A 24,589-nucleotide genomic window follows, 5' to 3' on the forward strand; every position below is an offset into this window, starting at 1 on the left:
GACAACAAACTGAGAACTGCTGCAGGCCCAGTAGATCTACCGGGCCAGGGTGGAGTGACCAGTGGAAAGGCAGGAGCAGAGGGAGGGAGGGAGGGAGGGAGAGGGGGAGATGGGGGTAGAAATACAAGGGCTCTGCACTTGCATGTAAGATTTAGGAAAGTATGTGGGGGTGGAAGGGTCTAAGCTGAGGTGGGGGGAGTAGTAAAGCTCAAACTAGAAGACAAGGAAACCAGTCCAAGGATAGAGGGATGGAAAGAGGCGACTGGTGATGGGGGGCGGGGGCACAACAACCAGGTGTAACAGCTTTCCACAGCCAGACACAACTATGACCAGTCACAACAATGACCCAATAAGATCAGATGTCAACTTTCCCCATAATTCCCATGTGTCCCCGAAATCCTGACTCGTGCTTAGGCATATTTCGAAAACATGTTCTCTTGTGATTCTTTTGCTCTTCCGAACAGGATTTCTGGAAAACCCAGGAGTTACGGGAAAGTAAAAAAAAAGAATTACAACCCTAGATGGATGTGAATGGGAAGCAGGAGGTGCTGGCCTGTAGTTTCTCCTGGTTGTTGTTTGCACCAGACAAACGCATTAGAAGGTTGTGTGAGTGGTTGGAGGGGGGGGGGGGGGGGGAGGTGGTGGTAGGGAGGGGGCTTCTCGATGAAATGCATAGATTTAGAAACGGGCCAAATTAAAAGCCAAATTGTTGACTGAAATGTGCCACGAAATTCATTTGTTTACGTGTAGCGTTCAAATTTCACCACTCGATCCAATCATTAAAACGAAAACAAAAAAGGTGAAATTGTATTTATTTTTCTAGTTTTAATGTGATGAGGCAGCTTTGTGACACATCCTGTTAGTTCAGACATTGTTTTGGTAGTGGCAATTCAGAAAATATAAATTAGTTTTTTTTAAATTGCAAACCAGCAAAATGTTTCTACTGGTATTACCATATGACTTAGACGCATTCGTTTTTAACATGACTTTACACTCCCAGCTGCATCATGACGCGTGGACAGACATCTTAAGTGAGGTATGAGACAGGACTGGTGTGCATGGAAAGGTCAATTCTTGTCTTGGCTAGTTTCCTAAAGCCTACAGAAAAAAATCCCCCAATTATATGAATTTAGGATTTTTTTTTGGGTCATTTAAAAAGAAAAACAACCTGTTTGGTTACTTTTTGAAAATATTCCAGTTTCTAGCATGCTTTGATAGACTGTTGAATGGGCATGCGTAAGGGTCAGCTACTTAGCTTTGGCTCTTACCCTCATCCCTTCAAAACGTGACAAGGCTCTGAGGGGTCTCAAGGCCCTTAGTGTCCGTAAAGACTTAATAGGGCCTAGATCCGAGTAGCCCAGTGCATTAGCTACCAAACTGATTATAGACACCTACACAAACAGAGAAGCAAAAGAGGTTCCAAACTGTTAGAAGTAATGAGAGTAATTCTCTAGATGCAGAAGAGAGACTCAGACGAGAGAGCCCTGGGAGCAATTGGGCTGGCACGGGCAGAAAGTCGTTTGACATACACACAGAAATCTATATGCATGTATATACATGTATAATATTGCATTTATATATGTATACACATTGAGAGAGAAGGTCAGTGTTTAGTATAGGGTTTTGTGTGCATGGTGTTTTAGTTGCATTTGTAGGTGTGCCGCAGGAGGGGTTTGTTTTCTGTTATTTTAGAGCAGTCGGATGAGACTTGACACACTCCTTTGTACCTGCAAAGAAACTTGTGGTTGAGAGAGAGAGAGAGAGAGAGAAGAGAGAGAGAGAGAGAGAGAGAGAGGCATAAGACAAAGGGAAATATAGGCAGAAAAGTTGTTGCCACAGCACACAACTGATTCAATACAGATACAGATGGGCGAACAAAAGGCGGACCGGGACAAAGGAGAAGGAGGGAGGGAGCGAAAGAGGGAAGGAGAGAGGTTACAACCTGTAGAAGTTAATATAAAAACCCAACAGACTTGTGGAACCTTACCCTGGCCCCTCTAACAATGTCTCTCCATGTCTGTGGCTCTTGGCTGAGGCATAATATCCCACATAATCTAAGACAGACAAACTAACGGAACCTAAAAGAAAGAATACAAGTAAGCATGTACATACATCAATTTGTTTTGCTGTTGCCTTTAATCACGCACACACACATACGCACACAAACACACGCAAACGCGAACACACACACATACACATCACATCACACAGTATAAGAATCAAACAGGAAAGCCACGTACAGTCACACAGTCAAATACAGGTGACACTGTAGAGTGGTTGGGGGTTGAGGGTTAGGAAGGAGAGTGGACACAGTGTTGACTTGGCAGGACCACGAGAAAATTAGCATTAAACACAGGAACAGGTAACAGAACACAACCTACAGGAAACAGGTGCTCCCCCACCCCTTTGTGGACTGGCCCACAGCTCTAAGCTCTAGGCTTTCTGTAAGACCAGTAATACTTCTCATAGCTCCAGCATTACCGTCCACAGCCAACGAACGCCAGCGTCTGTCCAATGTGGGACCAGTGTTCTGTTTCAGCCAAAACCAAGACCAGGAAATGGACTGGTTGTCTCCTTGGAGATCCAGTGGTCAGCGGGCTACAGTGTAGTGGATATTGGAGGGGAGAATCGGGAAACGTAAATGACCCTCAGACACACAAGCTCTGTCGGTGGGTTGGTGGAGTATTGGGCCTCTCTAGGACGTGATGGTCAGCCCGTCCTGTGAGAGTGAATAATCACAAGTCCATTGGCCACATAGACCGGATGCAAGACAATGTCCTGTACGGCCGTACTCAATTAAACTGGTAGGTTGCTTCCCAAGCAGCGCCCCAGAGCCTACAAAAAGCCCTCCTTTTAACCAGAGCCCAATGGGTGCACTAGGGAACAGAGTGTTATGGAGGCCCCCTCCAGATGACATCAGCTAAAACCCACAGCCTGGAGAGAAGTGAGAGGCCTGGTTAACGGGACAGGAAATGGAGTCTGAGGTAAAGTGGCCCATAAGCGGCGGCACTTACAGCCCCGGCTGTGAAGAAAGGATGTCTGTCGAGGAGTGATGAGGGAGCTGGAGCAGCCGTCGTACCGTTGCCAATAAACCTTCTCCGTTAGGCGGTACAGCCTGAGAGTCCAGGTGGTTCAAACCAACATCTTCATCTTGATCTTTGTGTTTCGATTTCACGGTTCAATTTTAAGAAGAAAAAACAGTGGAAATAGGTGCCGTTTGGTCGCAATTTACAACGCGTGACCGTGTTAACTAGCTAACCCTGTCTCTTTAGATACAACTTGCGGAGACAGGACTAACAGGCCTACTGCAAAGACAAATAACGTATTAGGTCAGTTCAAGAAGCGAACCAATTTAATTCATGAGTAGTCCTACATCCTGAAATAAAAAACAGTAGAACTGAAGCCCAAAAACTGTAATTGACCATCTAATCGCTCTTAGAACTGCAGACATTAACCTACCCTGCCATTTGTTGTGTGTTAAGACTGAGAAAGGAAGAGACAAATACAAAGAGATACAGACACACAGAGAGAGAGAGAGCACCAGTTCCTTAAACAATGGGAAAACATTATAAGACAGTAAACATTTGAACGCACCTTCAAGCAGCCAACCAGACAATACTGGTCAAACTCACCGCAAAGAACACAACAACCAAAGCTGACCAGACCAGAGTCACAGATAAAGGAGGGATTCTAACAAAGGCACAATCTTTATTTTGATTTTAGGGCTATTCGCAGTCCTTAAGTCTGTCGGTGATTAACGATACTTGCAATGGCACACCAGTCACCCCCGACAGTAGCCAAGGACAGCAATGAACCCTTCAGATTAGAACTGGTGACTCTGTGTCTGTCTTCAGTGTGTTATGTGGCTCAAGCGAGCAACGCTGCCTTTAGCTACCTCAGTTATTTTAGCAAAAGATGTTGTATGTCTTAATGAGTGGTACAGTGAACTGACAACAATAAATATTTTTCATGTGTGTGTGTGTTTGTGTGTGTATGAAAATACATAAAACAAATATTTGAAATGATGTATATTAAAAACTATTAAACATAAGACCATAAAGTCAGCGATTAGGTTCCATTATGGTCCCTTTATGCACATGTAAAATAAAATAAAGATTCTGCCTTTATTCTACTGTCACAGTATTTGGGGTATTTGTCACCTTCAACCTCAGCCTGACCCCTTCGAGTGCCCCTCCCCCTTAGAGGTCAAGGGGCGTGGCCTAACCCTGGGGAGGGCCTGCTGTGTAGGTGTGGCAGCCCCTCAGCGAATCAGCGTGGAGCTCTGCAAGGCAAGGCCAATCACATCTCTGGGCTGTGATCCAATGAGGAAAAGTGGAACAGAAACAGAAAGAAAAACAGAAAAACAACGAAAACTAAAATCAAATGGAACACAGAACAATAATGAAAATGTCTATGCCTGTGAAATCATAGGATGGATGGATGGATCCAGCCTTATTCCACTCTAACAAAACCACTCCACCACCTAGCATGACTACTAAGTAGCCTGACTGGAAAACCATTCTGATTTGCAGTTTTGTTGTATAAAACTATGTTGTATAGAACTTTGTACAGATAAACTCTACCTCCATTATTAACAGTGTCATTAAGATGTACTGTAACTGACTGTTTTAAGAAAATAAGATTTTTGAACAAATCTTTTCTTTAACTTTAGGACCGAAGAGGCTTGAAGCTAATAGTAATAATTGATGTCAAAACAAAGGTTGGGTCGAGTCCAGTCGTCTAGTAGTAATCTTCCTGTGTCACAGTGCTGTCCTTATTACTACAAGCACAAGAATCAGAGGCCGTTGACAAGAAAACTCAACGCAATGATATCCAACCTAAAAGACAAACACACACTCCAAATAATGCATGCTGGTCAAAAAGCAATGATGGTGTCCCCCCTTCTGATGGAGCCCACGGAGAGACAACATAATAAAAACCAAACCACAGACCTTGGTGACAATGATAGACAGCCCACAGAGTCACAGACAGGCCACAAACGGATGGACTACCAAGGAGGAGCCATGACTCGGTGAGGCACGGCGGCGGTCAGGAGCGACGACTTACCAACTGTCTGCCTGGCCCGGCCTGACCCCACCACCATTACACCATCTCCTCACCACAAGGTCAAAGGTCACACACAACATTCCTGGGTTTGGACTCTCGGGAGGGCGGGGTTTGGGGTGGGTCGGGGCTGGGGTAGGGGTTACCACGCCTCGTCGTCACACATCGACAGCTTGGGAGAGTGTTGTCGGGCGCCGTAACAAAATAAAAGTGCATCCTGGGAGAATTAGTCTCCTGTGTGGGCGTGGTGTGGTGCGGCCATGTTGGCGGTGTCAGGCGAGGGGGTTCTGGGTAAAGTTCGGGATGGGGAGGGGCCTTGTAGAACCATCAATAAACAGAGTTTGGCAAAGGGTCCCAACAGAACCTCACTAACCCGCACAGAGTTGAAATATAATATGGCTATATTATGCTACCTCCATGTTCAACTCCAGCCCTTGACTAAAGCCATGTTCGTGTTCATTGTGATCCTCTGTCCAGGGACTGATTTTGGTCCCAGAGTCCCGGTGTGTGGGTAGAACAGACAACAAGCATGCTCCGGACCTTGTAGGCTAAGAGTTGAACACCCCTTGTTTATGTGTAAATCAATGGTTCTTGGACTTGGGGCACAATGTGTTTTACCAGAACCAGAACGAGTAGCGTGTCTGCTCTTATATATGGTTATGGTGTGTGGCTGTATGGTGATAGATTAGTATTACCTTCACTACATCCTAGTTTCTACTTTCTGCATGTGGTACAGTACAATACGTTTGTAATATTGCGGTATCGTACAAAACGTTTACAGGGGTGGAATTACCGTGTCGTTGTAAAAGGCATAAAAGTGGAAGCCACTGTGCAAAAAGAGATCAGTGCAACCAAACATGCCTACACTATGGCTGATAGTCAATCGAACGTCAAACATACTGTGACCTTAAAGACCTAAAAACGCCCTGATGACCGGCGGCTAAAAGCAGCAGGCCCGGCGTCGTTCTGATCGTTTCAAGTGTCCATTTAGCATGGCCATTTGTCGACGCATCACAGCCACCAACTGCTTTGGGCCGCTGGTCGTTGAAATGTGCCGGAGCATTAACAGTGCGGGGGGGGGGGGGGGGGGGTTACAGGGTTTGAGCTTAGTGTTTGGGATTGGATGGGTAAACCATAGAATGTAACATATAAAACCATAGGATGCCTATGGGGGTTAACAGTCACATTCTCACACCGTGTCATCATCTCAACCTCGAGACATTATTAGTTAGAACCGCACAGTAGAGATAGAACCACTAGAACGTACACATCCTGCTTTATTCCGGTCCCTGGTTAGTCCCCATCGTCGCTGCATTGACTTGAAGGGCATTCATGTCCTAGTGATTCTATTTCTACAGCAGGTTTGGGTCGAACTCCTGTCGGAGAGAGATGTCTGGGGCTGGGCCATACAGAAGGAGAGCTGGAGACCGCTGAGAAGTGGTTAGTTCAAGCACAGAGGTCAGAGGTCAGGACACACAGAAGAGAGCTTCCTCAACTTTCCAATGAAATGGCCATTGACAACCAAATCATTGGTCAAATCTGACCATCGAAGCAAGATTTCCACATCACAGATACAGCATGTCAAGGGGATTGGTTACATATATAGGCAACACAACATTACTCTATGCCCCATGTGGAGGTTTCAACTTTTAGCTCTATAATCATTAAAAGAAATTAAAATAAAACATGAATGTCAAAGCAACTAACGAATATGAATTATTATTCACATAATTAATCAATTCAAGGGACCCGAATAAATTTAGAATTAAGGACAAATGATTAAGGCAAGTCGCTGTCCCAGAGACTTTTGAAGTTGTGACACAGAAGGGGCAGAGACTAACCAGTAACACTTAGAGGTATAAAACATAGAGTCCAGGAGACCAGAAGAGGTGACAGTAGACAGGTCAGATGGAGACAGTAGACAGGTCAGATGGAGACAGTAGACAGGTCAGATGGAGACAGTAGAGGACAGGAGCAAACACATCATGTGTAGTTGCTGAGCATGGCTTGAATATGTAAATCAATAATCCTGGTTATTGATTGGCCGATTCTAATTTGTGCTGCTGCCCAGTTTCCAGCATTCACATTCCAGAATCAGTTTAATCAAATCTGAGTAATTTGTCGCACGTTGTTTTCTCATAAAACAATTTTGTTTCTATTTGCACATGACGGCAGACAGAGCGCACAGTTCCTTGCCTCGTTGCATGGGAAGGCACAAGAAATCCAAACTCACAGAGAATTGCCTTTCATATTCAAGCATCTCAGTATGACAAAGAACCAAGTGAACAGAGAAAGACAAACTGCTTCATGGAGATGCAAGGGGAGAGATCCACAGGTCCACCATGTGTCGTCACCAGAACACATTCAGTTTGTGACGGATACTGGACGTGAAATTTATTTATTTATGTAGCTCTATGAAACCATATTTAACAAAATAAAAAAGATATAGCCAATTAGGTCTTAAAATAATGACATTAAATAAAGACATACATTAATGTAATCAAGAAATACACTAACGAAATAATAATAATTTATCAATGGATTAATGGATGCTAGACTTTCTGATAATGTGAATATCCTATGTCTTCTCACCCATTGCATAGCATGAGGCCATTGTTCATTTTTCACTCTATCCATTTAACTATCTATCCTTGACTCCACCCCCCCCGACCACACCCTGCTAGACGAAAACCTCTGTGACAAATCCCTGAAGCCTGCTGAACACATCCAAAAGCAACACCATAGCAGTGTATTTGCGACAGATAACGTAACATGAATTGGTAATATTGCACATGCAATATGGACCAAGCAGGGGCTGACTTTAGACCACGGTGTGTTGTTTTACCAGAACTCCACGTCGCAAGGTTTCGCTCTAACAGGGCGTGGCTGAAGGTCATAGATGTAGATTACCTAGAGCAGGTACCTCCAGTGGAGTCACTTCTATTCCTACAGCCCTGGCTTCCTCTCCTGGCTTTAAGAAACAGTCACCAAATCTCGCAGCGTGACCTTGGGCAGGTAACGTTACTTACATCAACAATGAAGAAATCCAGCCAGCACCAAGCGTTGGTGAAGTACTTGTGGAATCCATAGGCCACCCATTTGAGCAGCATTTCCAGGATGAAGATGTACGTGAACACACTGTCAGCATATTCCAAGATGGTCCTGATGGTCTTCCTCTGCTGGATGTACACATCCTCAAAAGCCTGGGGGGGGAAACGCATGCAGACCATGAGGCCTAACCGACGGGCCGGACATTGACCTGCTTGCTGACTGACTGATTTTACACACTACAAACAGAATGACAACAAACACATTAAAACATAACAGAGGTTTAGAAACCTGTGTCAAACTATTTACACTGGAAGTGGTAAAAATGTACAAAACAATGTTTCATTGTGATTCTGAGAATATCTCCAGTGTAAAAGTAGCATTGGACTATTTCCTCCCTGCTTTTTGAAGTCACGTCTGAGGACACAGCCCCCTTGGCACCAGAAATAGACCCCCCCCATCCAATCTGATAAATGGCACAGTCTATTAGATCCCTTCTCAGATGTATGGTACAGTCCATTAATCATAGACAGAGTTGAGCTGTTCTCCTCAATGACACCCTATTTTAGTCAAAAATAGTGCACTACAAAGGGAATAGAATGCTATTTGGTCAGGCAGTTAGCACTCAGATCTATGCCTAGATCCACCCCCCACCCTCACTGGTATAGTGACTGGCTGTGATGGCAGTAAATAGCCAATCACAGCCAGGCAGAGAGACATAACCTTTAAAAAGCCAATCACAGACAGGCATAGAGACACAGTCCTTAAACATCCCATCACAGCCAGGCAGAGTGACTCGTGCCTTAAATAACCAATCTCTGCCGGACAGAAAAGCACAGCTCTTAAATAGCCAATCACAGCCAGGCAGACACACTTAGCCAGTACTCCGCTAACACAACCACCCTTTTGCACCTGAAATGGCAGTCTACCTCGTTATTCACATACATGTAAATGTGTGTGTGTGTGTGTGTGTGTGTGTGTGTTAACTGTGACTTACCAGGGCCCCACTACTGAGTAGGATCATAAAGATAATGACGGTTTCGAACCAGTTATGCTCCACAATAAGATAGCATGTCTTTCTCAGGAACCACCAATATTTTCCCCACCCGTGAGTGATGGGCACGTCGCAGCATGGATACTTGATAATACACTCTGTATGGAGAGGGGGAAGCATACACCACATCATAGCTCTGCCAATTACCACACGCCCCAACACAATGTACACCATTCAAAGTGGGCAAACTGACACGGAAGGGCATTAAGTTACAGTGGTTCCATGCTGAATGTTCATTCACCTAGTATGCAGTAGTTTATAAGGAGCAGTAGGAAGAGGAAATAAGATGTAGGAAATGAAGACGCAGAGAGTGGAATGAAGATGGAGGAAGTGACATCATGGAGTGTTTGGGGTTTAGGGACGGGGCAGAGCTGTGTGGTGGAGGGCAGGGGAGGGTCAGGGGAGGGTCAGGGGAGGCGGGGCGCAGCCTTACCAGGTGTCCAACAGTTTTCTGGGTCCAGGTACTCCTCCACAGCCTCCACAACCACCGCCTCCACCTCCACGTCAGGCTTGATGTCTATGGTGCTGCCCTCCGATGAGCTGGTGTCATCCAGCTACACACACACACACACACACACACACACAGAGAGTGAGCGAGACAGAGGATGATGCACATGCAGAAGCAGAGAGGGATCGACAGAGAGGAAGGAAGTGGGATAGAGAGGACATGAGGACGACAGGACCAGATGAAACAGCACAGTCATCAACAGCAGGTTGAGTGATCAGTCGCCGTGGCTGCTGTCATTCACAGATACTGCTCCATCGTACCGTGTCTCACTGAGGTCACATCTCTTACCATACAATTAGCACCCCCCCCACCCCCCCACCCCGAGGCATCACATAACTACACTGATGATGAAGAGATTAAAGGACACTGAAGAAAGAAGAGGGGGAAAAAAGCGAAAAACGAAGAAGAAAATAAGAAAGTTGCACCAGGTCTCACCAGGTGATCTAGCTCCAACCTTTCATGCATACTAAATATGTGATCTGATGACCTTTGCATTTGACCCTAAGTAAACTTCACATATGATTAACGGAGAACCAATGATCTATAACTATAATTACACAACATTAAGGAGAGTTTAAAGCCTCTAATTAGTTAGAACTGGTGGACATTGGATAACCATTACTTCAAAAGCAAACAAACATTTCCTAAATATCAAAACAACAGCCAATTTCATTTCCAAAGGTAACATCCAGTATGCCCCAGAATTTAGATGTACTGCAGCCTATAAGGATAAGTACAAGGATGAAATGTCCCAAAACAAACCATTCGTTATCTCCATACTCCTAAAAGTATTTGCAATGTAAAACAACTCCAGTTAGCAGGCATCGATGTCATCTATGGCTGAGGCCTTTCTGAGTGAGCATTTATTATTGAGTAACAGAGTTGCATCACAGCCTTGGGTTTAGGAGACTAGTGCTACACTGGTGACCACACCCATGATTTACAGCCAGGAGACTACATAGCATTACAACAAAATGATTACACAACCACAACATTGCCAACACGTTACCACAACATAACCAAGACACTACCAAAACGTTGCAACATTCTCACAAAAAACACAACATTACCCACATGCAAAGATTACTGCAACATTAACATACAACGTAAATATAACATCGCTGCAGGATTACTAAACTACAACCACAACATTACTTACCCCCTGCAAAAATACCACAACATTAACACAACATAATCCAAAATTACCTACTGCAACATTTACACAACATTAAAATCAACATTCCCAAAACATTACTACAAAATGACCACAAGATTACTTACCCCCTGTGAAAAATACCACAACATTACTACAACCTCCTTCAACATTCCCTGAACATCTTCTCATCCTTCTGATCATCTTTACTCGACACCGAACTCCGTTCACTTACCTCTTTGCTGTTCTCATTTTCCGACTCGCTACTGAAGTCCTCCGTGTTGAGGTTCTCGAAGTCGGACTCTCCGACCGCGATGGGAACGCACACGGTCAGGTTAGGGTTGTGGATGAAGGACATGTGGTCCTCATCAATCATGTACTTCCCGACACTGCTCCCTATCCCGCTGGTGGTGCCGTTCCCATTCTTGGTGTAGTCCAGGTCGCGGTTAATGTCCACACCGCTGTGGTTGGCGATACAGTTCAGCTTCTTGTCGTACATGACATCCAGAGGCTTCTGCTCGTCCTCCACTGGCGGTTTCTTGGTCAAGCTGAGCACCAGCTCCGCCAGCTTGACCTTGAACCAGGCTATTCCCTTTTTTATACGTATGACGGAGATTTGAAGGTTGTTCATCTCTCCGTCGTCATCGGTCGCGGCCAAGTTATCCGCGCTGAACGAAGACAGCAGCAAGGCAAGGAAAAGGTTCAACACCTAGAGGGAGGAGAGCAGGGTCAGAGGTCAGGGTGGATCTGGTAATGGCCAGACACGCTGGGTCAGAGGTCAGGGTGGATCTGGTAAGGCCAGACACGCTGGGTCAGAGGTCAGGGTGGATCTGGTAAGGCCAGACACGCTGGGTCAGAGGTCAGGGTGGATCTGGTAATGGCCAGACACGCTGGGTAAGAGGTCAGGGTGGATCTGGTAAGGCCAGACACGCTGGGTCAGAGGTCAGGGTGGATCTGGTAAGGCCAGACACGCTGGGTCAGAGGTCAGGGTGGATCTGGTAAGGCCAGACACGCTGGGTCAGAGGTCAGGGTGGATCTGGTAAGGCCAGACACGCTGGGTCAGAGGTCAGGGTGGATCTGGTAAGGCCAGACACGCTGGGTCAGAGGTCAGGGTGGATCTGGTAAGGCCAGACACGCTGGGTTAGAGGTCAGGGTGGATCTGGTAAGGCCAGACGCGCTGGGTCAGAGGTCAGGGTGGATCTGGTAATGCCAGACACGCTGGGTCAGAGGTCAGGGTGGATCTGGTATGTGGCGCATCGTTCACACTGTGCCATTTGGCGGTTTAACACACCCGGGGTACTCAAGACAACATACTGCTCTTGGACCGGTGGCTAAGGTCACGGCAGCTGTCACAAAGGCCCGTCTGGCAACGAGGCTTTCCGGGTACACTTACCACCAAGTTGCCGATGACCATGACCATCATGAAGACGATGAGGCACATGCCCTGGCCCGCCACCTCCATGCAGTCCCACATGGTCTCGATCCACTCGCCACACAGCACCCGGAACACCATGAGGAACGAGTGGAAGAAGTCGTTCATGTGCCAGCGGGGCAGCTTGCAGTCCAGGGCGATCTTGCACACGCAGTCCTTGTAGTTCTTGCCAAACAGCTGCATGCCGACCACGGCGAAGATGAAGACGATGAGCGCTAAGACGAGGGTCAGGTTTCCCAGGGCGCCCACAGAGTTACCGATGATCTTTATCAGCATGTTGAGCGTGGGCCATGACTTGGCCAGTTTGAACACTCTCAGCTTTGAGGGACAGAGGGGGAGGGAGAGACGAGAGGGAGAGAGGGGGAGGGAGAGACGAGAGGGAGAGAGGGGGAGGGAGAGACGAGAGGGAGAGAGGGGGAGGGAGAGACGAGAGGGAGAGAGGGGGAGGGAGAGACGAGAGGGAGAGAGGGGGAGGGAGAGACGAGAAGGAGAGAGGGGGAGGAGAAAGGAGGTGGGACACGGGGGGGGGGGGGGATGGGAGAGAGGGGTGGAAGAGTGAGGAGGGTGACAGGGAGAAAGGAGGGGACAGGGAGCGGGGAGACAGGAGAGAGGAGGGTGAGAGAACGGGTGAGAGGGCAAGAGCGGAGGGGGCAGCAGAGGGAAGGGAAGGAAGAGAGAATGTGAGAAAAACAGAAAGAAGAGGGGAACCCATTTTATCAGCAGGACGCTAAATATTTCTGGTTTCTTAGCAGTTGCAGGTACACCAAGGCAAATTTATGCAACATAATAGGAAATAATGAAAGATAAGAGGACAAACTCGAAACAAACGCCTTTGTAACATAAGTCAGAAGCAAAGCAAACACTCAAAGTTGACAGTGGTCAGCATATGTAGTCCCAGTCAAAAGTTTGGAGACACTTACTCATTCAAGTGTGTCCAAACGTTTGACTGGCACTCTAAGTAGCACTGAAAATCTGCAAATTTGATACAACAACACCGCACGTTTTATACGATCTGTGCTCACAACGCACCAATCGGAATGACCTGAGCACGGACAGCCCCTCCACGTCAGCCAATGCCAGCTCCACTAAGGACAGGGTCACGATGAAGCCGTCGAAGCAGTTCCACCCTTCCTGGAAGTAGTAGTAGGGATCCATCGCAACCAGCTTGGCGAACATCTCCACAGCAAAGATTCCTGTGAACACCTGGGCAGGGTAGCACAGCGGTCAAAGGTCAGAACGTGTACTGCACCTTGTATAAGGGTCAAACCGAGGTCGCACTGTAGGAACAGGAACTGTAATTATTCACATTCCTTACAGATGATAATGAAGTTAGAACGCTGGTCAAAGGCACGAACATATCAGGTCGGGGCAACGTGCTAATCTTGCCCAGAGGACGGCAATCATAAAGACAGAGGAATGGCAAGCAATATGTAATCTGGGCCAGCAGAGTGTTGTTGTTTACCGGCCAGGCCAGCCATTATTCTCAGCCCCTCCATCCATCCCATCCAGCTGTTCTGGTGCCAGTAAGGACCCTTATGTACCGGAGATCTGAAGGTCCGAGTTGATCTGGAGTCAGCAGATCAAGGTAGGGTCTGGCGTAGGGCGGAGTCTCTGTTTGCGTGCGTCAGAAAACGATGACTCGAGTTGGCACTGGGCCGTTTGTGTTTCAGTAGAGAAAGCTCCTTCCCGGGTTGGGTGTAACCTTGACGGCCCAGTGCCATGCTGACTGTCACAGGTATAGCTAATACTTAGGCCGATGTTGACACATGCTCTGACACACGCTCACACTGCTGTTACCAAAATATGAACTAGTAGTAAGCCACATTTTGAGTGTTATTATCATCAGGCTATTGAAATACTCTCTGTGTCTCACGGCTTGTAAATCCTGCTGCTGTAAATTCATCAAAACACTGTTATCATGTGTGACAGACATAAAACAAACCATATCTGGGTTGTACTGCTATGATACTCATGCTATACCGTGCTATACTGTGCGATACCGTGCTATACCGTGCTATACCTGCTAGTCTCATAAAATTAAATGGCACGTGCAGCCCTGGAATTTTTCTCTGTTTCTTAAGAAAGGCTAATGGTTAAGAAAAAAAAGGACCAGGTCGAGTTTTCAGTGAGAGCAATGATTCAGGAACCATCTTAGAGGAGCCCATCAATCAGCTACAATGAAATATTAAAATAGGCCTCCTGACAGCCTGCCTTGCAGCACTGAGACAGAGTTAAGCAGAGTATGGTCTGGGATAACACCACAGGACAGAGGAAGAGGGAGAGGAGAGACAGTCCGGCACAGACCAGCCCTGAGGAAGAAATGGGAGAATTCAAGTGGGGGAGGTGAGAAAAAAGAGACAGTGAGAGGAGAGATGAGTATGAGAGAAGAGGAGGCGAGATGACTATGAGAGAAGAGGAGGCGAGATGAGTATGAAAGAAGAGGAGAGATGAGTATGAGAGGAGAGATGAGTATGAGAGGACAGATGAGTATGAAAGAAGAGGAGAGATGAGTATGAGAGGAGGCGAGATGGGGGAATGAACACTGTGGAAAGGCGTACAGAAGGAAGAGAGAGGACTCCAGAGATCCATGGAAACTGTAGGGGGTCTGGGATATTTTTTCATTTAGCTTGGAATAGCCAATGATGGAATTGTCAATTATCTGTACAGAAATAACGCAGCTCTCTCAGCAGACGATGAATATCTTATAAGAGATGTCAATGCACAAAGACAAGGCCGAGATCAAATAACTGGCTTTGGGTTTTTTTAAGAACACACCATCAATGGAGCCATGAAGGGCTCCATAAATGAAGCAAAGTGAGAAAGAGAGAGTGAGAGAGAGATAGTTAAAAAAAGAGACAGAGAGAAAGAGAGTGTTAAACAGAGAGAGATGGAAAAGCCTATGGTGGCTAGTCGTTAGCACAGCGTCATTACAGTTTCTGTCCTCCGCTCAATTCGACAAATCCTCTCGTCATTCCTAGTGTTTCATCTACCTATGTACTGTGTTTAATACTTTCAGGCACGTAGTGGAAAGTGTGTAAAGTTGCCATGTTTTTTGTAAACATCATAAAAATGCCCAAATAAGTGCCAGCCAAAGTACCTGTTATAATTCACTCCAATTACAAAGCCACCAGGCGATTTCCTTACCCTGCATGTGTCAAGAGTGGCCAGATGAGTAAAACCAAGGAAAGGATGTCTCTCTTACTTTGTCTGTGTACAGGGTGAGTAAAATGTCCCATTGTAATTTAGGTGAACTATCCTTTCCAGTGCCACCTAACTGAAATGGCCGCCTAACAAAGCAGTCGCTCGTAAAACGATAAAATCCTCACCAGGTTTCCCACAGAGAGCACCTCTTCAAAGTGCGGGGTCATGGGGTAGTGCTCCATGGCCATGAACAGGGTGTTGAGGACGATGCAGATGGTGATGGCCAGGTCCACAAAGGGATCCATCACTATGAGGTTGACGATGTCCTTGATCTTCAGCCAGATAGGACAACACTCCCAGATGAGGAAGATGTTGGAGAACTTATACCAGCAGGGCGGGCAACTACGCTGAGACTCCTCCAGTTCTAAGAGACCCACCAGGAGAGGAGTATAAAAAAAATAAAAATAGAGCAAATAAAAAATAAAGGGCAAACCCTGTCTGCGTCTGTTTGGAACTCGGGATAAGCTAAAGGAAATGTTTAAAGTGTTTTAAGGAGATGAACAATATTTTAATCTAGTTTTTCAGTGGATGAAACAATATGAAAAATAATATGTCCTGTATATGTAAATATACAATTATAACTTGTATTTGTCAATACAAGAATGTCAAGCTAGCTATAAACACAGACATGTGAAAAAGTGGAACATCTGGAAAGTTGTTTTAACATTTTGGGATATTTCAGCCGAATTCTGACCACATTCATTGATGAAGGGAATCCAATTTTACACATCACACAGAATCTTTTTTTTTACTTTGAAATCATTTACGCAGTTTAAATAAACAGAAATGCAATTTCCTTTTGCTTTACCATCACACAAAATGACTAGAATTAGACTCAGGTTCACCAAAACAGGTTAAATTTAACAGTGACCTGCCTTCTATAAATATCATAAACTGGTCTGGTTTGGTCTTTACCATATAGGTTTGTGGTAACACATCATGCCAAGATCAAAACACCTACCCAAGGCCCTCATAAGAAATATTATTGGTGCCATGAGCCTGAAAGGTGCTAAAATGCCATTTCCAAGCAATTCATTGTACATTATTCCACTTTCCATAGATCATCTACAAATGGAGAAAATTCCAGATCACTGCCAATCTACATAGGAAAGGTCGTCCACCCAATTCAGCCCAAGAGATGACCAAAGGATGCTCATAAATGTCTCTTATGAACCCAGGGTAACATCAAGAGATATTCAGGGAAAAAACTAAATTACTAGAACAATGTCCTCTGGATAAAGGAGTCAAAAGTGGAGTTGTTCGGCCACACCAGAAGTTGGCCATACCACTCGTAAAGCATGGAAGGAGCAGCATTATGGTGTGGGGCTGCTTTGCAATGGAGGGTTATGGAATGGCTGAGTCAAAGCCCTGATCTTGAACATGGATGCAAGAAAGCCCTTCAACACATTTGAAGAAGTACTGAAAAGAAAAGTGTGCAAAAAGCTACTGCATCCACTGAACTTAGGGGTGTGCTTTTTTCTGTACTATGAAATTGCATTTGTGTTGATTTTTTATTTAAAACAATTATTGTGAATTATAATCTTTGAGTTTAATATCCTAAATTAGGTTGGGTAGAATATTACATATCCATATGTCCAAATATGTGAAATATGTTTTCAGGGGGTTTACTTACTTTTTCACATGACTGTATTGGAGATATAAAGAACGTACAACTGTTGGTCCAATGGGAGAACAGTCCATTTATGTTTAAACCTGTTTGAGAATCAATTAACTCAGTACATTCTTAAAACTCTGAACTCATCTTAAAATTACATAAAAGTGAGATAGGGAAACAATGAAAACAACCTAATAGCCTGTGTATCAAAAGATCGGAAATCTCTTCGGTTCTTACGTTAAGCTGAAAATCATACAGCATGGATGTAGCTAGTTAGTTAGTATAAATGTATCGAATCGGGGCAATACCCTCCGCTAGAGTGTTGGTGATGACGCTCATGACACTGTTGGCCCGCTCTTTCTTTCCGAAGGAGGTATTGAGCTGGTCCACAGACACCATCAGGGAACCAGACAGCTTCTTCTTCACCTCAACCTCAGTAGTGGGCTGCCAGGAGGAAGAAGAAGAATCAAGCACCGATGGTAGTAAAACCATGAACACCATCCCACAGTGCCACCGCTGGCCAAGGAGGGAAGTGCACCTGTAACAAGACCGGGTTGGATGGACTGGACAGGAGGGTAGGCCCACATATCGTAGGAGGTTTAGGTAAGTTAGTACTGCTGGTTGTTGAGGGATGCTGGCCAGAAGGATTGTGTGTGGGAAAGAACATGCAGGTCAGGCACACAGCCAGAGAGAGCAGTGCTATAGGGACGTTAAACAGAAACTGGGAACGTATCAGGATGTTTCACTAATACTGGGAATGTATCAAGACGTTTCACTAATACCGGGAACATATCGGGATGTTTCACTAATACTGGGAATGTATCGAGACGTTTAGCTAATACCGGGAACGTTTCACTAATACTGGGAATGTATCGAGATGTTTCACTAAAACCAGGAACTAGGGATGCTCATAATTAACCATGTAACCGTTAACCGACAATACATACGTTTACCGGTTAAAACTGTCGGTTAAACAAGGAAAAAAATATCAAACACGCGGGCTTGTGGACACCTACAATCAACCACATGTGCCTGCAGCCACACGTGCCTACAGCCTATGGGGCAAGATGATGAGACAGCGGTGTCTGCTGCCCAGGCAGGAGTCGGGATTCCGCCGCCAGGGCAATGCCACGATGTTGCTCCTGGGAGACGACTACAGCACCCCTCAACGAGCTAATGACCCAGAGGCAGAGGTGGACCCCTAATGAGAGACAATCCCCCCTCATTGAATACTAATCCTCTTGACTGGTGGAAAGCTAATCAGACGAGCTTCCAGAGGCTGGCCACTCTAGCGAGGTGCTACCTCCGCATTCCTGGGAAATCGGTAACATCTGAGCGGGTTTTCTCCGCCACAGGTCTCACAGCTAACAGACTGAGCACCAGATGAACCCCACAACATGTCGACATGTTGCTATTTCTAAATAAAAACCAGTTGACAAGCAGTCCACTTGGGTGAGGACTGAGGTAGGCCTGGCCTGGATATTTCATTTTGAGGTCTGAAAAATTTTACTCCACTATTCCTGTTTGTTAAACCTGGTGGTTGTTTGTGGTCATTAATTAGCTGAGAGTGGAGGAGGTTTTCGTTAGGATTCAATGCGTTCAGTTAATCTGTTTTTGTTCTGTTGTTGTTTATGCTGCTATATAAAATCAACTCCTTGTGAAAAAAAACATTGTTGCTCTGCTATTTTTTTAAATGTGTCACTGACACGTTGTCGGTTAACGGTTAATGGTTGTTAGTGAGCATCCCTACTGGGAACGAATCAGGACGTTTAACTAATACTGGAAACGAATCAGGACGTTTAACTAATACTGGGAACGAATCAGGACGTTTAACTAATATTGGGAACGAATCAGGACGTTTAACCAATACTGGGAACGAATCAGGACGTTTAACTAAAACTGGGAACATATCAGGACTCTAATAACGTGAATATTCTGTACAATGAGCAGGGAAGTGTTGGTGTGTGCAGTTTCACTTATCTATTCTTTGGACCAACCATTATGTCAGTCATATTAGCTAAATGCACCAATTCCACCACTATATGTTCCACTTCCACCATTCATTAAACCTCATCAATACAGTGCACATCAAATTAGGTATTAGTATTAGTCTCTATTTAACCCTGATTTATCATCTTTGAGTCCCATTGCATTTGGGGAGAACCATGGGGAGAATTGTGAGGGAACATTAGGAGAACTCTACGGGAACATTAGGAGAATGTTAGGAGTATTCAGAATTGAAAGGTTTCCAGTCGTCATGCGCTGAGCATGCACCAAGTCAGAAGAAGAGTATAGATGCCATAGCCACTAGTCTGGCTGTTATCATGCTGGCTAGGTCAGAAACACAGTACAAAACCTGCTGGAAGCCAAGGTCAAAGTACCATGCTTCCTAATACAAAGAGACAGAGATTGTTGTTGGTTTATAATGGATCCTTTGAAAAGGAAGGGAATAAATGTGTAATATATATGATATGTGGTTGTTTTTACCTAATCTAGTAGAATACACTGACAGTGCAATGCTCAAAAGTTGAGAGTGTTATTATCAAGTAAAATGTTAAAGGGATAGTTTGAGATTTTGGCAATCATGTCCTTTTTACTACATACCCAAAGTAAGAATATTTCATGGGCACCATTTGTTTGTTTCTCATGGGCACCATTTGTTTGCCCCTTAAGGGCGTAATTGTCAAAATCTGGAATTATTCCTTTAACATCATGTCGTTACACCACTTGGAGTGACAAAACAAAATTCTGAGATACAGAACAACAGTATGCTGGAAGTCATTGAAAACCCAATTTCTAACACTAAGACTAATATTTTTGTCCTCTAATCAACCAGCGTTTCTCTATGTTCTCTAAGTTGCTTCCTCGGTAAGCGGGCAGCAGACCATGAACTACACATCAGGAGCCAGGTAGGAGGGCTAGCGCAGACAGCGCAGACGTACGGACCAGCAAAGAAGAAGAAAGCAGAGAGGGTAGAAAGAGAGCGCAGGAGAGACAGAGAGAGAACCAGGGGCCATGCCTAGACAGAAAAAACGGACTTGAGTTACTCATTGACTTCCTTACACTGTCGTCAGAAGCTGCCTTATCTATTATCACCTCAGGCAGAAGTCGTCCACCAGGCCCCGGGCTGATCAGAGACACCACGCCATTGCAGTCCACCGTCGAGTTCCTCTTCCCTCCACCATGGTGGTAGCCAGTGTAGCTGCTGCGCCGGTACGGGCTGAACAGGGAGCCCCGCCGCTCCTCGCACTCCTCCACCGTGCTGTGCTCGTCGTCGGCGAACTCGTTCTCCGAGCCCACGTCCTTGCCGCGGCCCTTGAAGCTGAAGATGCTGCTCTTGCTGTTGTGCCGCGACAGCAGGAACGGCGAGCCGGGGATACTGAGGAGGGACTGTAGGAGGCCGGGGGGGAGGAGAGCGGAGGACGCGGAGAAGCAAGGAGACGTGGGGGGGGGCGGGAGAGGGGGGAGGAGACAGTGAGAGAGAGGAGAGAAGAAGAGAGGACAAGGAGACACAGGCGGGGGGTAGAGAAAATAAGTGAGTGAGGGAGATTAAAATGGTCAAACATAAAACCAAATCATAGCATTAGAGGTCAAGGACTCAATCCCTGTCACTGACTCTCCTGCTTTACTCTGGGCCTGTCTTCACCTGTTTCCATGCTGGGTAAATACAGGGGGGGGTGGGGGGGGGGTACAAAAGAAGTTGCTGACAAACTTTTCTGGGGTTAAAACAAAGAGATTCATTTGTGTGAGTGTGTATGTGTTTTGTGTGTATGTTTGTGATTTGTGTGTGTGCGTATGTGTATGGATTGTCTTTTGTGTGTGTGTGTGTGTGTGTGTGTCTGGACTACTCCTGGTTGAATTTCAGAACAGCTTGTATACATGCATTTCCCTTAGGTGGGCCTCTTCTGATGGAGAGTAAAGATGGAACCTACCAAAGATGGGAAAATGCATAATTTGATAAGCGATGTTTTAACATAATGTCAACCACAGGTCACACAGCCAAACCACTACATGGGCAAAAAAGTACACTTAAATAAAATATACAAAATATACAAATATACATACATATATATATATATACATATATATATATATATATATATATATATATATATATATATATATATATATATATATACCTTTAACCTTTATTAACGTATTTATATGGCCACCAGTCCAGAACATTGACTTGAATTGGACTTTCTGTTCAATGTCTTCATTAAAATGAGCTGTGGGTTGACACTAGGATTACAGCCCTCTGTTGTGAACAGACACAGTAACGTGAGGAAATGAAAGAACAAAACAACACGGCGAAAATGCTTTGCTCTCACTGAAACATTCATGCATTCACTGTTAATAATGCACAACTCGGTTACATGCTACTGAACTTGAGTATAGCTAGCATATTACCAGATGATGATCTATGTATAATTGTATCATTAGCTACAGAAAAATACTGTATACACTCTGCTGCTGACCCCTTGCCATAAAGCTTCATGTGGAATGGAGTAGCCTCCATCTGAAACAAAGCCCAGGGGTTCAAACTGACTCAGAGGGTAACTGAAATCAGTCAGACGTCTTTTTTTAAAAAGAATAATACAAATCTGGATTATCTGAGTGTGACTTCAAACTAAAACATCAACAGCTACTGCGATTCATATTCCATTCAGCCTCCCACAATGCATTGCACAGTGACAGACACCCCCGCCTTCGGCACTGATGTTCTCACCTGGTTCATGATGGAAGACTTTCTGCCCAACCGGTTGTCGGGGAAACGGAAGCGGCTTCTTTTGCTTCCGTCGTCAGACTCAGACTTGACGAACTTCTCACAGTCGCCTTTCTCCTCCCGCTGAGACTGCTCTTTCTGGCGCCACTTCTTCTTGCGGTTGCGTCGCTCCTTGGCGCTCTTGGAGCTGAGCTTGGACATCTCTGACGAGCTACAGGACAGATTCCCCCCTCCGTCGTCCTCCGCCACGTCCTCTGATACTGTGCCCGCCGACGTCGCCATGGCGTTGGCCTGCCGACACACGTCCGCCGCGAGGTGGGGAGAGAGAGTCATTTACGACGTACGCAACTATACCCTCCAGTCATATACCGTACTCAAGAACGCGAAAGGCAGGAACGCAATAAGCTAGCTACGCAAAATGGGCACCCTGCATAGTAGCATCGCCATACAAAACGGCAAATTTCCACTAAGCAGGTACACAGATCAGCCATTTTGACCGGCCGCACCACTTCTACCGGGCTAAACACGGAGAACTTGCCATATGTGACAGAAAGGGTTAGAACCCCCAGTTTGCTGTGAGCCAGAAGAGTGCATTAGCCCGCTAAGCCAAAGCCTAGGCATTGGCTCAGGAAGCCCATGCAAGTCTTCAGATCTCAGGCAGGGCTACTCACCTCCGTCACAGACAGTGAGGCTTAGAGCACGGTAACCAACACTGCTCCGCCGGTTATTTTAGGCTCAACAGATTTAAAAGCAGACACAGTGGAGGGGGGGGGGGACAGGAGTGAAGCATATTAAGCAGAGACAGGGACACAAACACCAACACTTACACCGTCAAAGGCTCGCCGTGCATTTGACAGTAACTTACTGTACAGGCAGCTGGTGGGAAGTAAGTTACTGTATTTCATATTGCTGTAAACCTACTGTAATCGACATTCGGTGTCAAAGCAGATCCAGTGTAATGATAAGTACTGCAGTTGAATACAGTAACATTTATCACTTTGCTACTGTATCGAAAAAAAGATGAATGAATTGACGGATGAATGAATGAATGCAGTAAATACATTGAGGGGAGATGGGTTTTGTATTTCAGAGTATTTTGCTGTAATTACATGGGATCATATAGGCAGGTTAGCTGTTAGGCAATGTGTTTACACATTACGGCATATTCATGACAAGTTGGAGCAATATCACTTGTGAACAGACCAAAAGGACATGGCAAAATGTAAACCCATTTAAAGTTACAGATACGCCGCCACTCCAATATGTCCCTTATACATTTTACATTTACAGAGCATTATAAACACATGCTTAAACTGCTACACAACAGAAAATACCGGCCATAATAAATGTCATGCCTCTGAATATCTTAAAGAGCCAGAAACAACAATACCATAAGCCCACTAGTGGTCAGAAAGTGTTTGGCACTCCAAAAATACTGTACTGCACTGTACTCTCTGGGTGGAATTACAGTGGCCTACCATTTGAAATACAGAAATTATTTCCTCACCCACAACATTTTCCCACAATAGATTATCATTTACAATATTGCAGGGAAGAATATTTTACTGTAGATAATACAAAATGTTCACGTATGAATTACTGTTTTCTGTCACAGTGTACACACACACACGCACACACAAAGATGCTTAGACGGACAGACAGACGGAGAGACAGACAGACACTGACCTGGGCGGCCTCCTGTGGAGACAGCGACAACAGAGACAGAGAAAACACACACATGAGGTCAAAACGTCGGGAGGTTGTGTCACGGACCCCCGGATGTCCTCCGAACGCTCCCCCCTGCACCTTGGTGGGTGGGGGGGTCAATATACAGAGAAGGAGGGGCCATTTCCGGCCACGTGGACATGCTTGAGACATGGGGACTCTGTGACACTGACCTGTGCGGCCTCCTGCTGGTTCTTGATCTGCTCCAGCATGGCTTTAAACTCCGCCTCCTTCTGCTCCGCCTCCTCCATAGTGGCCTGGTTCTGCTCCTCGTAGGCCATGGCCACCACAGCCAGGATCAGGTTGACCAGGTAGAAGGAGCCCACAAAGATCACCAGCACAAAGAAGATCATGTAGGTCTTCCCGGCCGCCCGCAGCGTCTGGGAGGAGGGGGGAGAGGGCGGCAGAGTCATCAGGTACACTGACAGAGCCAAGCTCAAAACACCAAGAACAACAAACACTCCTAAATTATTCATAATACTATGTTGAATTCCATCAGTCCGGGTGAAGTATGCATAACATGACTGTGGCCTATAATCCAGTTCTATGCGACGAGTGACATTATTCAGTTCTAGTCACGTCTCAGAGGGCCAAGCCCAAAGCAGGCTGTAGCAACAGCAGTACGGCTGACTTCACACAACCCCTTTGGAGGGTGCACACGGAACAGTCCGCAAGGAGAACAGTTGGGGGAACGTTCTGCAAGGAGAACAGTTGGGGGAAGGTTTTACTAGTCCGTGTGGGGGAATAAGGTGTAATTCTGGACACATATTTCCCCTGTGCAAAACAAAGATGTGCAGTATGGGCTGCACGAAAGCATTTCAAAGCGGGTTTATGGTTTGAACAAAAAATGTTGAAAGCGTGTTTATGGTTTGCACTAGGGCCTTTTAAAGCGGGTTTATGGATTGCACTAGGGCCTTTTAAAGCGGGTTTATGGTTTGCACTAGGGCCTTTTAAAGCGGGTTTATGGTTTGCACTATGGCCTTTTAAAGCGGGTTTATGGTTTGCACTAGGGCCTTTTAAAGCAGGTTTATGGTTTGCACTAGGGCCTTTTAAAGCAGGTTTA

At 45.6% G+C, this 24,589-nt stretch overlaps 1 protein-coding gene across 17 annotated transcripts in view; it reads right to left on the bottom strand.

The window, feature by feature from the left end:
- Positions 1-24,589, bottom strand: part of scn8aa (sodium channel, voltage gated, type VIII, alpha subunit a) — a 67,454-nt gene that overhangs the window by 14,085 nt on the left and 28,780 nt on the right. For 5 of the 17 annotated variants that reach the window (XM_029123921.2, XM_029123919.2, XM_029123923.2 and 2 more), the window contains exons 10-23: positions 23,700-23,906; positions 23,488-23,499; positions 21,805-22,092; positions 20,139-20,465; positions 17,384-17,519; positions 15,586-15,824; positions 13,289-13,462; positions 12,221-12,577; positions 11,063-11,536; positions 9,986-9,991; positions 9,600-9,720; positions 9,110-9,264; positions 8,094-8,267; positions 1,269-1,391 (exon numbers count right to left, since the gene is read on the bottom strand). In XM_029123921.2, coding sequence (XP_028979754.1) covers positions 1,269-1,391; positions 8,094-8,267; positions 9,110-9,264; positions 9,600-9,720; positions 9,986-9,991; positions 11,063-11,536; positions 12,221-12,577; positions 13,289-13,462; positions 15,586-15,824; positions 17,384-17,519; positions 20,139-20,465; positions 21,805-22,092; positions 23,488-23,499; positions 23,700-23,906 — 2,793 coding nt within the window. Of the gene's footprint in view, positions 1-1,268; positions 1,392-8,093; positions 8,268-9,109; positions 9,265-9,599; positions 9,721-9,985; positions 9,992-10,955; positions 10,959-11,062; positions 11,537-12,220; positions 12,578-13,288; positions 13,463-15,585; positions 15,825-17,383; positions 17,520-20,138; positions 20,466-21,804; positions 22,093-23,487; positions 23,500-23,699; positions 23,907-24,589 lie in introns of all 17 variants that reach the window. The other 12 variants (XM_029123926.2, XM_029123927.2, XM_034296115.1 and 9 more) reach the window with 9 other exon arrangements.

Source organism: Esox lucius, chromosome 12 (assembly GCF_011004845.1).
Source record: "Esox lucius isolate fEsoLuc1 chromosome 12, fEsoLuc1.pri, whole genome shotgun sequence".
In the NCBI taxonomy this organism is placed as follows: domain Eukaryota; kingdom Metazoa; phylum Chordata; class Actinopteri; order Esociformes; family Esocidae; genus Esox; species Esox lucius.